At 58.2% G+C, this 16,525-nt stretch overlaps 2 protein-coding genes and 1 long non-coding RNA gene across 5 annotated transcripts; 1 reads left to right on the top strand and 2 right to left on the bottom strand.

Annotated features, from left to right (window-relative positions):
* The first annotated feature begins 5,644 nt into the window (after positions 1–5,644).
* On the top strand, positions 5,645–9,243 carry CPLX3 (complexin 3). The gene is made up of 3 exons (XM_071754559.1): positions 5,645–6,265; positions 6,664–6,751; positions 8,040–9,243. The coding sequence occupies exons 1-3, from the start codon at positions 6,105–6,107 to the stop codon at positions 8,262–8,264; spliced, it is 474 nt and encodes a 157-aa protein (XP_071610660.1). The 5' UTR covers positions 5,645–6,104; the 3' UTR covers positions 8,265–9,243.
* LOC139800930 (uncharacterized) lies at positions 8,573–11,488 on the bottom strand. Its single transcript, XR_011728007.1, has 2 exons — positions 10,900–11,488; positions 8,573–10,143 (listed from the first exon to the last, which is right to left on the bottom strand). It is a non-coding gene; the product is annotated as an uncharacterized lncRNA (long non-coding RNA).
* Positions 11,489–11,965: 477 nt separating this feature from the next.
* On the bottom strand, positions 11,966–16,174 carry ULK3 (unc-51 like kinase 3). 3 transcript variants are annotated; one of them, XM_071754558.1, is made up of 16 exons: positions 16,008–16,174; positions 15,634–15,774; positions 15,319–15,439; positions 15,132–15,236; positions 14,914–15,057; positions 14,743–14,825; positions 14,498–14,653; positions 14,315–14,420; positions 14,163–14,203; positions 13,923–14,025; positions 13,755–13,819; positions 13,542–13,620; positions 13,402–13,442; positions 13,280–13,327; positions 13,151–13,205; positions 11,966–12,926 (listed from the first exon to the last, which is right to left on the bottom strand). In XM_071754558.1, the coding sequence occupies exons 1-16, from the start codon at positions 16,107–16,109 to the stop codon at positions 12,910–12,912; spliced, it is 1,407 nt and encodes a 468-aa protein (XP_071610659.1). In that variant the 5' UTR covers positions 16,110–16,174; the 3' UTR covers positions 11,966–12,909. The 3 variants fall into 3 exon arrangements, 1 of the variants encoding a protein (XP_071610659.1); XR_011728004.1 differs by having other exon boundaries at positions 13,151–13,327; positions 16,008–16,167; XR_011728005.1 differs by having other exon boundaries at positions 13,151–13,327; positions 15,634–15,771; positions 16,008–16,167.
* Positions 16,175–16,525: the final 351 nt, after the last annotated feature.

The raw sequence follows: 16,525 nt of genomic DNA, 5'->3' as shown, positions 1-16,525 counted from the left end.
GAGAGCTGGAGATGCATTTTGGAGCTGATCCTTGCAGCTGGAGATGCATTTTGGGGCTGATCCTTGCACCCTTGGGACTTTGCTCCCTGGCTGTAGGGTGGCAGCAGACACCGCCCCCTCTATAGCCTGGATCCCTGACCCCCAGAAAACATCCCCATGGATTCCCTTGCTGCCTTGCAGGGATTGGGAGGGGGGGAGGTGGTGTCTGGCACATGGGGTTCAGCAGGTTTAAAATAGTTCCTGTCCTTCCAGAGAGAATTATTGAATTATTCAGCGTTAAACGATGCACGGGGCATCGGCTGATGGGGACGGGAATTGGGAGCTTGGGGACAGAGACCCTTCAGGGGGGCTGGAGGGGGCACTGGGGAGCTGGAGGTGGAGGACAGAGTAACCTGGTCTTTGGGATGGAGGGGAAAGTTCTCCAGACCCCCTTGCCAGGAAGCTCCAGGTGTCCAATATACCTCAGGGTTCCATTTCTCCCGGACCACCCCACCTCCTCCCCTCCGTGTCCCCACCCCCTCCTCTCCCTTCCTCCTGGTGCTCCGGCAGGGCCCAGCCATATAAGCAGCTTTACTTTGGGGGCTTACAAAGATTAAAGTCATTTCCAGACAAAGCCAGCAAGAAACATGGCTTCTGGAACACCCAGTACCTGCATCTGGTGAGAGACAGCAGAGGGGGGAGGGGGGTTCTGTTCCCTGGCCTCGCATTCCCAGACTGTGAAAAAAGGGGAACAAACCCCAAATTCATGTAAAACTTTGGTTTCCTTCTAACACCCACACGCTCAGCATCCTCCGGGATGGAGCTGGAGGCTCCCAAGAGGCCTGCTATAAGAATCTCTATCCTCCCCCACCAAGAGGGCACCTTAACCTTGCCCAGCCTATGTCCGTGCCTCAGTTTCCCCACCAGAGAGCTGCTCCCCTCTCCCTCCACTGCATCCCCCTGCTCTGGTCTGCTGCTGGGGACAACCTGTATCCCACCAGCTGATTTCTCCCCAGGGATTTTGAAGCTTTACCCATGAGTTGCAAACCTTCTGGGGTCTCCCTGGCTGGAGCACCCCTTCCAGCATTCCCGGTCCATCCTGTTCCCGCTGCCCCTCTCCCTCGGGGTTTTTTCCATTCGTTTTGGCTTTTCCCTAGCACCTTCCGGAGCCGGGGACCTTCTTCTCCGGAACAAACCAACCTCCTCCTCGACTCGTTTCAAAGGAACCCGGAGCCCGTCTGTTCCCAGCACGATGCCAGCTGCCGTTTCCCTTCGCCCAGCCAAAGCCCCCAGCCCCAGCCGAGGGGGGTTGCAAAGCCCCCAGACCAACCCGCCCACTGCTTCGTGCCCTCAGAGCAAGTTGCCACTTGTAATTACAACCTGGAGCAGCTCCCTCTGCTCCATCCTGCCTCCCAAACCCTCCACCAGCAGCTGGGCACCTCCTCCCCACCCCAATCCATACACATCACCCCCTCCCCCCCCCTTAACACTATTTTTAGCCTGTTGTACAAAGCCATTCCCATCGCCGGGCTGTCTTATTCACCTCTCCGGCTCCTCTCTTTGGCTTTTCCTTCGAAGCACTCCAGGAAATGAAGGCAAGGCTGCAAAAAAATAGCCCTATCTTCCCACACCCCCCGCCCCCTCCGTGGGAAAAGGGGGTGCGTGTGCGGCTGCGTGTGCGCTCTGCTCCGTCTGCTCTGCGCCTTTGCTCCGGGCTTGCTCGCCACCACCGGCAGCCGAGCAGCACATGGGCTCCCCATGTGCCTGGCTACATGCTCCGTGGGGCTGTCCGGCTGGATTTGTGTCACTGCTTGGGTGCAAAAGCACCCCCCCATCCAACCACCTCCATCTTCTTCCTCCCCCGCCCCCTCCCCATTAGCATTTCTCCTCCCGGCGTGTGGACCGGCAAGAATCGCATCCACCTCCCCCCCCCCCCCTCCTCTGTGCCACCCTCTCCCCTGCCTGGGTACCCTCCTCCTCCTCCTCATTGCACCCCCAGCAGCCCAAATCCCCCCACCCCTGGGGGCAGAGGATCTCTGTATTCCCACTGCCCAGCTCTGGCAGGACCATTCCCGTCCCACCCGTCCCCAACTCCTTTACAAGCACAAAAGCCCAGGCTGGTTTGGGTTGGAAGGGACTTTAAAGACCACCCAGTTCCTACCCCACTGCATGGGCAGAGATATCCCTCAAGCCCCATCCAACCTGGAACACTTCCAGGAAAAGGGGGGAAGCTCCAGCTTCCTGGGCAACCTGGCCCGTGGTTTTACCAAATCCTAATGTCAAGCCTGGGCAGCCTCCTGGGCATCCAGACACAGTGAGGAGAAGGTTCAGAGGGAAGCAGGAGGACTTCTCAGCAGCATTCCCAGCCTCTCATTCCCCTCCCAGGTACCACCTGGGGTCTCCCAGGGGATGATGCTCTGCCAAGCATAAAAATTGATGACGTGACACACCAAGTGCCATGCAGCCCGTGTGACCTATAGCTCTCCCTGAATAAAAGTGAGGCTTAATATAAAAGAACACTAATAACTCCATCCCATGGGATTTCTTCATCCTTCGGTGATGCCAACAGGGTTGGGATTTTTTTTTTTTTTTTTTTTTTTTTTTTTTTTTTTTTTTTTTTTTTTTTTAGCATAAAGATTTGGTTTTGCAGAAGTGGGAAGGTATTCCATTAAAAACAGTCACGGAAAAGTGGCTGGGATGTCATTGCCACACAGAGCTGGCTGCTGCACGTTTCATCTTCCTCCCTCCCCTTTTAGCTTTGACATTCAGGTAATGTGAAAGGAAGTCATTTTAGGTGGTAATTTACAACGCCCTTACCTTAACCTTTCATGTTTCACGCTACCTCAAAGCCCCTGCATTTCTGTAATAACTTCTTAATAACTGTCATCGAGTACCAGTTGCTTTCTTTCCGTTTGGTAGCTGACACAGAGGAGCTGCTTGCACCTCTGAGGATACACAGCATGTTTCCATCAGCTGCTCCAGGGAAGGAAAAAAACAAAGATGTTTGTGTTTCAGCACAAATTAATTAGTACTGAGGTCTAATCAGTGATTCCGCTATTGCTCTTTTAATGATTTATTGCTTTTTTTGCCGAAGACCTCAGAGAAAGGGTACAGATGTCCCTCGCTGTCCCTAAGGCAAGAGTCACCCCCCTGCTGGCAGCAGCTTCCTTCCCAGGGGATGCTCAGCTCCCGGGTCCGTTCCAGCTGTCACCGTCACGGGCTGGCTGTCACCGTGCCCAGCGCAGCGGGGTGTCCTTGTCCCCATCCCTCTGAAGCATCTCCTCCTGCAGGTGGGAAGCGCGGTGGTGACTTTGCTCCCGTGCACTCAGGGTCAGGGCTGAGCGCGGAGGTCCCCGCGTCTGCTGTGCCTGTCCCCATCACAAGAAGTGACAATCAACCGCCAAGTGCCAGCGTGACTTCTCCCAGCAGAGAGGCTCTCTGCTTTATTTAGAAACGCCTTCTCATTTCCTCCCCCGGGGCGTCTCCAGCACACACACACACACACACGCGTCTTTCCAGGATTAATTCACCTACTCGGGGGCTTTTTAAGGTTTAAAACCTTTGTGCTCCCCTGGATTTTAGGCTGGCAAGGACCAGCTCCTTGCCCTTGGGTGGCCTTGTTGCTATTGCAAGGTCTCAGAATCTTCCTCTCCTCTGTATAATCTTCACCCCAAGAGCCAACAATCCCGAGAAATCCTCACTGGAGCATCCTATGAAACCCTGGTGGTGGGGGAACCTCCCAGGTGTGTCTATGGAGACAGTTATTTGGAAAAAGAGAGCTGAAGCCATCCCTCTCTGCCCGGCGAAGGGAAGGGAACAGGGAACTGTCTGCACCCTATTCAGATCAGGTGTCAACGCCGAGAGGATCCTCTTAACTTCCACCGGCTTGTCTGAGGATGGCTGCTGCTGGGGGCCGTTTCATCTCCCGCCGGCTTAATCCACGGAGATGTGTGATATAGCATAAGCTAATATAATAGGTCATGCAAGGATTTGCATCTCATTACTGCAGGTTAGAGTCCTGGGAGAAAGGATGAGTCATTTTGCCTCGCATATATTTCGGGGATAAGGAGCGGTTCAGCTGCCCAGTGAAAAGCAAATGGGAAATCAACCACCTTGAAGCTCTGCCGCGGGCTCTGTCACCAGCCCTCTGTCCCCTCCGAGCTCCCTCTCTCCACCTCCAGATGGGACACTGGTCACCTTGGAAGGAGCAGGAGCCAGAGGGCTGGAGAGCTGCCAGACCCCCTCACGGGGGGTGGGAGGGCTTTTGGCTAGAAAAAAAAAGATTCCCCCCCCTCCCACCACTCCTGGCACCCTGGCTGCCAGGAACAGCTTCGTGGTCTCCCTCCCTGGGGCACGTCCCTTGTCCCCCTGAGCGAGCAGCCATCCCAGTACCGCCTGTGGTCCGGTGCTCATTTCCACCGAGCTGCTTTGGCCAAACCTTTCCGCTCCTCAAGAGCTGTTTTCTCTCAGTTTCGCAGACAGGGAGGCTGCATGGGAACTGACCCGTGGAACCCAGCTGGAAAAAATCGGTCCTGACTTGGAGTCTCTTGCTGTTAGTGAATGCTGAGACAGAAATCCGGATTGAGCAGAGCTCCTGGGACCAGTCACAGCAAAAGTCTGCTCAGAGCCCAACCCAGAGCTCAAACCTGCCCAGCATCCGAGGGCAAAGAGGCTCTGGGACACGAGCAGAGGTGCCTCTCCTCCTCTCTTCCCCTCTTCCCATCCAAGTCCTTCGACTGACAGCCAGAACTGCTGGCTATGGGAGGTCTGGAGGGACCCTAAGGCTCTCAGCTTATTTCTGGGCAGGCTGTGAAAGCTCCCTTTAGATTCAAGTTGGCTTTCCTCTGGCTATCCATGGGAAAACACTCAGGGGGTCTTCAAAGTGGAGGAAAAAAGTGAAAAATCAGCCCTGCAACCAGATGGTAGGAGCCACAGGCACAGTTGCTTCAGCCAGAGGGCGGTGGGGAGATGCTGCAGGGGATGCTGTCTCGGGTGGGTGTCTCTCAGCCCCGTGGCTGTGTTGGAAGACAATTTGCATGCTCAGGGGAACCTCTGGCATCATTAGGGAGTGGGCCCTGCTCTGCTGGGATTTCACTGTAGCCCCAGAGAGCCTTCAGACCTTTTGTCACTTCCAAAGGTGGGCTCTGATCCCTAACAGCAGCAGTCACTGCTTAACTGCTGATCGGATCATTATCCCAGAAAAAAAGAAATTATCCTTAATAATTAATTTATCTTTTTTTTTTTTTTTTTTAAAGCAAAGTTTTGCTTGGCCAAGGGTGGGGGTGGGAAAGAGAAGATGGCCCAATCCCTCCTCCCTCTTTCACTTTATCGCTTCACAGCTGTTCCATCCTTTTAATCTGAGGGATATTGCCTTTACGTTTCTGGAACGAAACTATTTCCCCCACCAACCCCGAGAATTTGGGTTCGGATCGCCCCCCCCACACACACACCTCATTTTTCGTGAGAGGTGAAGGAAAAAGGGAGAAATGGAAGGGAAGGGAAGGGAAGGGAAGAGAAGGGAAGGGAAGGGGTCGATCCCGCTGCCCTCAAGGGATCGACCCCCATTGCGGCGGGGGGCGGCTGCGGGGGGGGCGGCTGCGGGGGCCGGGCGGGAGGCGGGACCGCCTCCCGCCCGGCCCCCGCAGCCGCCCCCCCCGCAGCCGCCCCCCGCGTCGCACACACCGGAGTCGATCGTGCTCCGGTCCTGCAGCACCGGCCGCTCCGCTCCCCGGTGGTGATGGGCGGCGGGACGGCGCGGCCGCGCTGAGCATCGCTGCTCCGGCATTCCGGGAACTCCGACCAACAGCAGCCCGGCTCCTCGGTGACCCGGGAACTCGGGACCTTGACACCCCCGGGAACTCACCTCCGACAGCATCCCCAGGAACTCAGCTCCGCTGACTCCAGCTCCACCAGAGCGCGGTATTCCGGCTCCACGGGAACTCCCGACACCCACCCCAGCGAGACTCCCGGGGCTGACTGACCCCGTCACTCGCTACCCCCATCCTCCCCTCTTGTCCCTACCCCCGGCCCCCCAGCTCTCCGTTAACCCCGGTTGTCCCAGCATCCCAGCTCCTCCGTAACTCCCCCAATTCCCCGAGTTCCCCAGCCCCTCTGGTCCCGCAGCCATGGCGTTCATGGTGAAGAGCATGGTGGGGGGGCAGCTGAAGAACCTAACGGGGGGCTTGGGCGGCGAGGAGAAGAGTGAAGGTGAGAAATCTCCAGCCGAGGCGCAGGGCATGACCCGTGAGGAGTATGAGGAATATCAGCGGCAGCTGGTGGAGGAGAAGTGAGTGCTACCGGACACGGATACTGGGCTGGGCTGGACCCTCAGGGTCCCGATGGGAGATGGGGTGTTCCCTCTGCACACCCCCCCATCCCACGCGTGGCGGAGGGCGAAGGGTTGGAGGGGGGTGGGGGAGAGAGAGTGCTGGGGGCAGTGGGACCGTGAGAGAGTTTAATGAACCCCCTTAATCCCTTAATCCGCTTCCTCGCCCGAGGGATGGGATTGTTTTCTCCTTTCAGGCTGTGCTGGGGGGGGGTGTGAGGGTGGATAAAATTGTGGGGAATCGAGATTTTGCAGAAGAGATGCGGGGTACCCTGGGGGGGCCGGGGTGGGGTTAGAGATGCTCACCCCCGAGGATCTGCAGGCAGCAGGAGCTGGTAAATGCCCTTTGTGGTCCACAGGATGGAGAGAGATGCCCAGTTTGCCCAGCGCAAGGCGGAGAGGGCCACGGTCAGGTCCCACTTCCGAGACAAGTACAGGCTCCCCAAGGTAGGGACAGGGGGGGCACGGGGAGCTGAGCCCCATCACAGTCCCCGTGGATGAGCTGTGGAGGAACAGCCAAGGGAGGGGGAGGGGCACAGGACCCCTGTGACTGGGAGGGTTGTGAGCTACAAAGTCCAAGTAAAAACCAGTTTCCCTAAAAAGCATCCCTCCCCACCCCAAGCCCAACATGCTCCCTCTGCCTTGCTTGGTCCCCCCCTTTCATCTCTTTTATTCCCTAATCCCAGCTGGATGAGAGAAAACCACCTCGACTCCAGATTCCCAGCCCTGTAGCCAGGAGGAGATCTAGAATTCCACATTCCCAGATGGATTATCCAGCCCCTCTCCCTGGATTATCTGGCAAACCTTTCCTAGCTAAACTCCTTATTTTGGAACGTCCACCCGATGAATGATTCACTCAAAACAATTCAATCAAGGATAATTCAGCCGTCCTTGGAATTGCCACCAGCTCTTCCCCCCCCAGAACTCACCCTTCATTCAGTGAGAGTCTCTCAGCAGTGAATACTCCAAATTGGAGCTGGGCTAATTTTAGTCCAGAAAGGTCGGCTGAGCCAAGGGGATTTTGTTCAGATTGTTCGATGCTGCTCGGCCACCCCACTGCTTTTCACACCCTTTTTATTGCCAGGAAAGAAACAGCTGGAGAATTTCTTCCCCTTCCCCCCCAAAAAAACAGAACAAAACAAGCAAAAAGGCATTTAAAAACAAACAAACAAAAAACCAAAAAAAAGAACTGAGATTTTTTTTTTTTCCAGTTCTGGCCCCCCTTAGTCCTTTTGCTGCTTTCTCATGCTTGAGATGTCCCTTCTAATCTTTCGACAAGTTTCTTCTGCTCATCCCTGATCCCACTTGGCAGCCAGGCTGCCTCTCGTACACTCACCCCGTGGCTCTCCAGCACGGAACCCCCCCAGCCTGTGGTGGGTGCAGTTGTTAAGCATACGTGTAGCTTAACCGTGTGCCTAAACCATTCCAAGGCGAGCAGAAAGGTGATTTATAGCTGTGCTGGCACACGTGGGTTGTCACCTTGGTTCTGGCTGGTGTGTGGCTGGGCCTGTGTGGCTCAGCCCTGTGTCCTCTGGGCTGGAGGTGATGGAGCTCATGGGCTTCCAGTGTGAGGGTGACTGTGACTCCCCCCCCCCCCCAGAGACCACCCAACCCCCAGGGGCTTTAAAAAGGGGCAGACAGCCCAAAGCCCACAAAGACACTGCTGTGGGCCTTGTGTGTGCCTCCAGAGGCCTCTTCCCCCCCCACAGTGTAACCTTCTCCTGGCCCATTTCAGAACGAAACGGATGACAACCAGATCCAGCTGGTGGGAGGTGACGTGGAGCTGCCCAAAGAGCTGGCCAAGATGATCGAGCAGGACAACGAGGAGGAAGAAGAGAAGAACTCGGTCATCGGCCAGCTCAGCAACATCCAGAACCTGGACCTTGACTCCTTGAAAGACAAAGCCTCTGCCACGCTAGGGGACCTGAAGCAATCTGCTGAGAAGTGCTCCATGATGTGATCCTGCTGAGCCCCCCCTCCCCGTCCAGGTGACGGTGGGGGAGATGAGAGGGGATGCAGCCAAGAGCCTGGTGGTGGCTGCTGCCTGCAGCGGGGACCCCACTGATGTTGTCACCCCTGCCTCCTGTGAGTCGGGTCCTCCCTCTGAGCCATGTGAAGCCTCAAGTCCCTGACCCAGCTTCTCCCTGGTGTGTGGTTTTTGTTTCGTTCTTTGGCCTGAGGTTAGAGTGCAGAGCTAGCATGTCCCCCCTGTACCCCAGCACCTCCTCCCGTGCCCGTGGCAGTGGGTGTCTGTAGCGAGAGACGTGGGGGGGGGGGGTTTGCAGGGAAGGAAAGCCCCGAGTGACCTTGGTGTGTTCTTGAACGCTGTCTGTGGGAGAAGGCAAAGGTTTCCCAGCAGAATGGTGGCTGTACACCATGGCTCTGCCTCTGTGCTTCCACCCAGCCTCCTAGAAATGGCTCTAGTGTTCTCTGCAAGGACGAGGCACAATGAGAAATGCTCCCCCCACACCCCACCTCCTGCATCCTGTACCCATCACACCAGAAATAACATCCCATCCGTGCAATAAACACCAACCACTTTGCCCTTGAAGGCCCCTCTCTGAGGAGTCATCCAGGAAGGGCCTGCTATATGATCCCACCTAGCCCAGCAAGAAGGCGGGTGCTGGGGACCAGAGGGATAAAGTCTGAATTAATGCCAGCAAGGAATAAAGCCCCTGCCCGGTGCTCACCTGAACCCACCCCAGCACTGCCCCAGGGTGGTGGTGGCACATCCATCCTCCCCCACGACGGGATCCCCTCCTGCCCTTGTTCCTTCCAAGAGAAGAACAAAGAGATACAGGAAAATCCAACCCTCCTCCCCAACCCCCCATCTCCTGCCGTGCTGTAGTCACCGTGCTCTGTGTGAGTGTCTCCTGCCCTGTCCCCGTGCCATGGTACTGTGATAACCGGTGGAATAAATACCAGGAGATGTCTATGCACTTGAGTCTCTCCTCGAGTTTTCCTGACAAAGGTGCTGAGGTTCCCCGAGGTGTGAGGGGAGCAGGGGGAGAGCTGGAGGCAGCAGCAGCAGCAGCAGCAGCAGCAGCAGACAGAGCATCACGCCTGGTTGCGGCCGGGTGCTTCGCCGGGGCTCCTACAGCAGGGATGCTCCCAGAGGCTCTTTGGCAGCAGCCAGCTGGAAAAGGAAACAAAACCCCCTCAGATTTAACAGATTTTTGGGGCTATTTTAGTCAAAATAGTTCCCCATGTACCAGCTCCCCACGTCATGGGCATTGCAGCATGGCCGGGATGCTGCTCCGAGCAAGGACACGGCTCTGCAGGGAGGCAACCAGGATAAATTCGGGTGGGATTTCCACCCAGAGCAGCTCCAATCTGCTGGCATCCCATGGAGCCATGGGGCTCCTGCAGTCAGGCTTCCTGGAAAGACCTGGCTAAGGCTGGGAATTTATTGCCCCAAATCCCATGGGAGCGGATGGAGTGCGATTTGCAGAGGGGTTGGGTCATCCAGGAAAATGCAGGGGAGGCTGCTGGGATCCTAGTGGTGGTGTGATGATGATGATGATGATTTTTACTGTTATTATTATTATTATTACTGTTATTACCACTAGTACTGCTGAAGCAAGGATGCTGGCTGAGGCCATGCCTGGGGCTGTGGAGCTCCTGGTAGAGCCAGGAAGATTTTCTACCCCTACACTCTGGGGAATTGCACGCTGGGGTTGGAATCATTGGAAACTCCTGGTTACTCCAAGTCATACGTTGTCTCACCTCTGGGAGGAAATCAGCAACCACTTTTGTTGGCAGAACAGACAGATGGAAGAGCTCAGACAGAATGCTCTGCTCTGGGCACCCCCAGGCTGCTCTCCACTGGGTGCTGGAGGCTGGCGAGGAAGGAGAGGGAAGATTGGCAGAAGCAGCTTTAGCTTTGAGAGATCATACCTGATGAGGATCAACCCAAGCCCATCTAATCCTGCCCAGGAAAGGGATAGCAGAGAGCAGGCACCGACCCGGCCAAGCCCTCCAGCTCTGCTTGGCTTCCAAATCCCCAGCCTGATCGATGGAACACCCTGGGATCCTCACTGGGGCAGGGGGAAGAGACTGGGCTGGGGATGCAGCCTATTGATGGATCCCACACAGACCTGGTGTCCACAGCCTGGACCCTCCTCTCCCCCAGGGACCCTCTGCGGGACCCCCATGCCCCCATGCAGAGGCCGTGTGAAGCTCCAGTGGGTTTATTTTAGGAGGCACCATGACCCCCAGGCATGTGAAAAGCAAGCAGCACGTGCTCCTTCCCCGCTCAGCTGCACGAGCCAAGCCTCAGCAACCCTTCCTGGCCAGAAAACATCCATCACCCACCAGCAGCCCTCAGGGTGCTCCCAGCCCTGCTCCCATCGAAAGAGAAGGAAGAGGTGGCCCCATCCTGCCCCTTGTGTGCCACCTCTCCAGAGGTCTGGATTCATCTGGATTGAAGAGCAGGCAGGAGAACCCAGGAATGGTTCCATGCACTCCAGCTTGCTCCAGCCCTTTGAGTGTCTCAGCCTGGGCTGGTGCAGGTGTCCCTGCCCATGCAAGAGGGTTGGAACCAGGTGACCTTTAATGTCCCTTCCAACCCAAATCATTCTATGATTCCAACTCACATCACCGAGGGACCCACAGGCTGGCACGAGGAGGGTGACAAAAAACCCATCTGTATTTTTCTCCAAGTGATAAACCAGACCCAAGAGCCATGCTGGGGAAGCTCCAGGTTGGAAGAGCCCTTCACAAGGCTGGTATCAGGATGGGGCACATGGTCCCACTGGGCTCTGGCCAGGACACCTATGGGTGAAGACACAGCCAGGCCGAGTGACAGAAGCCACTGCTCGCTCCCTGCTTGGGTGGTGACATTTCAGAGCTGTGATGCAGAAGAGACTGGCATCCAGGCCGAGACAAAGCCAGGAGCTCCCTCCAGCTCCATCCCCTCGGGGAGGCAGCCAGAACCTCTCCCCCTTTCCAAGGGCTGTGGGTTTGGCGGAGCGTGAAGGCATCTGTGGTTCTGCTGCTCCAGCCCGTGCAGCCGGCGCCCACGGCCCCGCGATAGCCACGGGCCAGGGGAGGGCAGGAGCTCAGAAAGCTCTTTAAAGCCCAGGGATATAATCTCTGTGCAGAATAATAATAAAAAAAGACATAAAACCGCAGTGGCAGAGCCGCCCGGGAAGCTCCCCAGAAGCAACTGGCGGAGGAAAGCGCCTTGTGGGGCAGCATCTGGGGTGAGCCCCCCGCCCTCCCCACCCCCCAAGACCCTCTCCATCCTTTGCTTCAGCTCCCCTGCCTTCCTCCCTCAACCCCCCTCATCCCAGGGCCCTGCTTGGCCTGGCTGCTCCCCCCCCACCCTCCCAACCTGGAGGTGAAAAACGTGAGTTTACGTAACCCTGCGTGTTGTTCTGCCTGGCACAAACACACACAAACACACACACACACACACACACACACACACACACACAGAGAGAAGGATGCCAAGTGAAAACAAGGTCAGACCTTGCTCTGGCTTCCTCCTGTCCCCAGGGAACACAGGAATGAGCACAGTGGCAGCTAGTGCTGGCAGGAGGACAGGAGGGGACCTCCCAGCTCTGGTCCTGGGGAAGGGGACAGGGATGCAGATCCTCAGCCCTTCTTGGTGGCTCCAGGTATCTTGCTCTTTGGAGTCCCAAACCCGAGACTAAGGGAGGTGGAGAACCCAAATTTATTAAAGACAATAAATTACATTCCCTTGCAATACAGTAGATTGTGAGAAAAGTCCCTCCCTTTGCAGGATGGGGGGTGACACCACCACCCCAGGTAAGTGACTTCTGCAGGGCTGGGGGGACTGGCAGGAATCTGGTGTGGATATTTGGGTTGTCAGAGGCACAGAGGGGGTCAGTCAGGGAGGTATCACTGTTTGCAGTCCTGCCACTCCATCCCTGAAGGCTTCTGGTTTCTGCTCATCTTTTACTCGAGGTTTACACCCACCAGGGAGCTGGTGCCAAGCTGAGCACTGGTAACACCTCGTGGCACAAATGCCCAAGGCTGTCAGCACCTGCTGGACCCCATTGCAGGCAGATTTGGACAGCAAAAGGCTCAGCTCCCAGAGAGAAGGAGGGGTCAGGCTGAGGGTGCAAGGGGGTGGGAGGTGCAACCGGGTGCTGGGTGAGCAGTGGTGGGTGCAGAGAGGTAGTTACTGGGTGAGCAAGTCACCCAGGAGAGCAGAGAGTGGGTGCAGGCAGTGTCCCCCACCCCCTACCTGCAGCTCCCAGAGATTTGGGGAGGTGGGAGAACCACCCCACTGAAAAGGCTGGCAGAGGGGATGCCCTGACAGAGCTGGGTGCCAGGATCAGCACACCCATCCAGCTGTAGCCAACAGAGGGGAACTGGAGTGGAATAACCCAGCCCCATGGGGAGGGGAGGCTGCGGCAGCAGAAGGTCAAGGCAGAGCTGCCAGGGGACCCCATCGGTGGGGAAAGAAGGTGGTGGCAGTGCCCGGGGAGGGGACAGATGGCCCTGAAGACTCGTCCGCAGGACCCTCAGGGCTGGAAGCCCGAGGTGGTTACCCTGATGCAGTCGGGAGGAAAACCTCATCCTTCCTCCACTCCACCTCTTGGCAGGGCAGTGAGGAGCATCCTGCAGGCTGGGTGTCACTGCAGGGTACAGGCTGTGCAGGGGGGACACAGGACAGTCACCCACCCCACCCAGCTCGGGTGGGCTCCCAGGCACAAAACACCCCACGGCGGGGGAGAGGAGGGTGTGCAGGGTCAGGATAACTCGTGGGCAGGAATATCCCCATGGCTGTGGCAGCTGTAGGGATATTCCCCACAGCAGTGATGAGGGACACTTCCCTGAGCCCCTTTTGCCAAGAGGGGACAGATGGGGACTCACCACTCCGGACAGACTCTGCCAGTGCCTCCTTGCCCATGGACTGTGCCTCCCTCATCTGCCAAGGGAAAGCCATGTTTGCCAGCCTGCCACCCCCTCCAGGGCACTCCAGAGCTCCCCAGGCAGCAATACCTTTATCTGATCTTTCAGGTACTCAGCTCGGGCCATCAGGGTCTGGATCTGATGGAGAGAGAGGAAAGTCCCTTCCAAGCCTGGCCAAGGGGACAGGATGCAGCCCCTGGGCTGGCACTCACCTCAGCGTGGAGCAGCTCCCGGCGCCTCCCCGCAGGCTCAGCTGCATGGGGAAGAAGGATGAACGTGCCAGGGATGTGGTGTTATCACCTCCTCCAAGGCACAGGGTGCAGCCACAGCCCCCACCCTGGCCCCAACTCACCGGCCAGGAGCAGCAGCAGCTCACCCAAGCTCTGCTGGTACAGTTCCAGGGTGACATTGTCATCTTTGCCTTCCTCCTCCTGCAAGAAAAAGACCCCGGGGCCGGGCTGCAGAGAGGGGGGGACACAAGCTCCCTCCCTACCCAGGTTTGCGCCCCCCCCCCCCCCCTCCCCTTCCACTTCACAGGCACCGAGACCCCAAAGCCAGGGCTGACCTTGGCGATGGCCACAGAAGCCATTTCCAGGGCAGCGCAGAGCCGAGGCTTGTCCTTGGCCATCTCTGCAAGAGGGGAATTGGCACGGGGGAGCACCCCAGAGGGGCATCTTTCGGCCCCAAATCCACCCCCCCAATGAGGCTGGGGTGATCCCCCAAAACCTGGTACCTCTCAGGAGTGCTCTGGCCGGGTTCCCTTGCTGCAGGAGGTCCTTGCTGCTGGAGGTGACCAAAGCCTTCAGCTCCTCCGCTCGGGAGATGTACTGTCCCACCTGCCCACAGCCAGGGGGTGAGGAGACCCTCCCCACGGGGGACAGAGGATGCAGTCAGGGGCACCTTGCTGAGCTGAGCCAGGCCAGGGAAAGGGAGGAGATGCTGTAGCCCAACTCCCCAGGGGTTTTTGGCTCACCTTGGCCCGGATGGCTTCTTTCCGGCGAGCATCGCTTTCATCTGGGTGGGTGGGAGAGCAACCAAGCACCAGGGCGGGTGGGCTGCAAGCTCACCTCCCCTGGGGCGTTCCCCAAAAATCCCAAACCACACCCAGCACCCACACAGACTCACAGTGTAGTGCTGGCACGAAGTACTCCAGAGCTTTGGAGTAAAGAGAGAGGGCAGCAGAGGCATCCCCCTCCTGATCCTTCTTCACTGCCTCCACCACCAGGTTGGTCTGGGGGAGATGAGGAGGAGCTCAGGGCTTGGCCACCCCCACGTCCCCAGCACCCAGCACCCTGGCACTCTGCTCACCGCCTTGCTGAGGCTCTCAGGGCCCGGAACATGCTCCATGTCCACAAAAGGGTGGGCAAAGAAGCTCTCGAAGGAGATGCGCTTCAAAGGGTCCCTCTCCAGGAGCTGTCCCAGGAGGTCCCGGCACTCTGGGGAGAGCTGGGGCCGGCTGGGAAGCTGGGGAGGGAAGGAGGGAGGTGGGCTGGGACCACTCACCCCAGGACAGGCTGCAAAATCCCCCCCGGCCCCATCCCAGCCCACCTCACCTCCACAGCCCGGTCGCTGCGGATCTTCTCCTCCAGCTCGGCGAAGGAACGGGAGGCAAAGGGTGGTCTCCCAAAAAGTGCTTCTGTGGGAGGGGGGGGAAGGGAGGAGATGGGAGTTGGGGAAATCATCCCTGAGCTGAGCCCCAGGGGGGGATAAAAGCCAAAGCTCACCGTAAAGGATGACGCCCACAGACCAGAGGTCAGCCCGGGCATCGTACTGCTGGCAGCACACCATCTCAGGGGCCATGTAGAGCGGGGAGCCCCGCAGAACATGCTTCTCATCCCAGGGTGACATGTACTGTGCAAAGCCAAAATCTATAGGGGAGAAAAGGGGAAGAGCTGGTGGGAGAGGGGGACAAGGGATCCCCACCCCCGGGTCTCCCCCTGACCTGCCAGCTTCAACTGGGGGTTCTCCGGGGCACTCAGCAGGATGTTCTGAGGCTTCAGGTCCAGGTGGGAGATGTTGTGGTCATGGAGAAACTTCAGGGCACAGGCTGGGTGGGCAGACAGGCATGTGGCAAGCCGGGCACTGAGAGCAGAACCCCCCAGAAATCCCCGGGGGAAGGCTGCCCTTACCAAGCTGCTGCAGGAAGACCCGAGCCACCTTCTCGGGAAGGATCCTGCGCATCCGGATGAAGCGGGAAAGGTCGCCCCCGGCACAGAACTCCATGATCAGGTATATGTGGTCACTGTCCCACTGCCAGGCAAGAGGGACCCCGTCTGCACTTCACCCTGGCCAAGGGTCTGTGTCCCATCCACGCAGGGTCTGCCAGGACCGGTTTGCCCCGTTTCTGGCACCCAACCCCATAGATACACCACTGGGGTCCAAGGTGGAGCCCAGGACCCGGGTGCTGGCTCAGTTCCACCCCCCCGGGAAGCCCCCAGCCCCACCTGGAAGTCCTTGAGCTCCACAATGTGGGGGTGCCGGATGGTCTTCAGGATCTCGATCTCTGTCAGCAGGTTCTCCACCGAGGCCCGGTTGAGGCTCCTCTTGCTCACGCATTTGATGGCCACCACTTCGCGAGTGTCCTTCTGCCAGAGGGAGCCAACCCTGCAGCCCCCGGGGACACCCCCACCCACCCAGCCACGCCGGGGACCCTGCCCCAGCCTGCCAGAGGGGTCCTGGGGAAGGGAGGGAGGGGACCCTGGCAAGGGGGTGACAGGTCCCACGGAGGGGCTACAGGGACGGTGCCCTCCTGGGGGGCAGGGAGAAGAGGAGACCCTGAGGAAGAGGAGGGGATTTGGGGGGATGGGGGCGGCTTCACCTTCCTGTAGGCCTTATAGACTGTGGCGTAGGTGCCGGAGCCGAGACGCTCGGTGAGGATGAACTCGTCCAGGCGCGGGGGGGCCCAGCAGGGCCCGGCCATGGCACCGGTACCGGCACCGGCATCCACCACGCTTCCGTCTTCCCGGCGCCCCACAGCCCTGGCCACGCCCCCAGCCCATCATAGCCACGCCCCTCTCCGCGACCACGCCCCCTTCACAACCCCCTACCCATTATAGCCACGCCCCCACCTGTGACCACACCCCCATCCAGACACGCCCCCCCCGCCCTGGCCACGCCCCCCGTGCGGAGGGGGCGGCTCCATTGAGCACAGACACCTTTTATTAATAATTATTATTATTAACCGGAATTTTGTCGTTGTACATGAAAAGCTCAGCAGCGGGAATAAACAAAACAAAACCGAAACAACGCCCGGGGGGGGAAGGGATGGGGTGGAAACGCCGATTTGTGTGCGAGGGGCCGGACAGCCCCCCCTGTGCCCAACCAAGAGGGCACCGC

Source organism: Heliangelus exortis, chromosome 11 (assembly GCF_036169615.1).
Source record: "Heliangelus exortis chromosome 11, bHelExo1.hap1, whole genome shotgun sequence".
Lineage (NCBI taxonomy): Eukaryota > Metazoa > Chordata > Aves > Apodiformes > Trochilidae > Heliangelus > Heliangelus exortis.
The sequence above is the reverse complement of the archived record's forward strand: the minus strand, read 5'-3'. Positions and strand labels throughout refer to the sequence as shown.

Bases quoted from the DNA above. Each gene is read 5' to 3' on its own strand.
- CPLX3 (XM_071754559.1), top strand. From the start codon at position 6,105: ATGGCGTTCATGGTGAAGAGCATGGTGGGGGGGCAGCTGAAGAACCTA. The intron at 6,266-6,663 runs GTGAGTGCTACC...TGTGGTCCACAG, and splicing joins CGGCAGCTGGTGGAGGAGAA to GATGGAGAGAGATGCCCAGT. The intron at 6,752-8,039 runs GTAGGGACAGGG...GGCCCATTTCAG, and splicing joins ACAAGTACAGGCTCCCCAAG to AACGAAACGGATGACAACCA.
- ULK3 (XM_071754558.1), bottom strand. From the start codon at position 16,109: ATGGCCGGGCCCTGCTGGGCCCCCCCGCGCCTGGACGAGTTCATCCTC. The intron at 14,421-14,497 runs GTGAGCAGAGTG...CATCTCCCCCAG, and splicing joins CTGAGAGCCTCAGCAAGGCG to ACCAACCTGGTGGTGGAGGC. The intron at 14,026-14,162 runs GTGAGCCAAAAA...GGCTGTGGGCAG, and splicing joins AAGAAGCCATCCGGGCCAAG to GTGGGACAGTACATCTCCCG.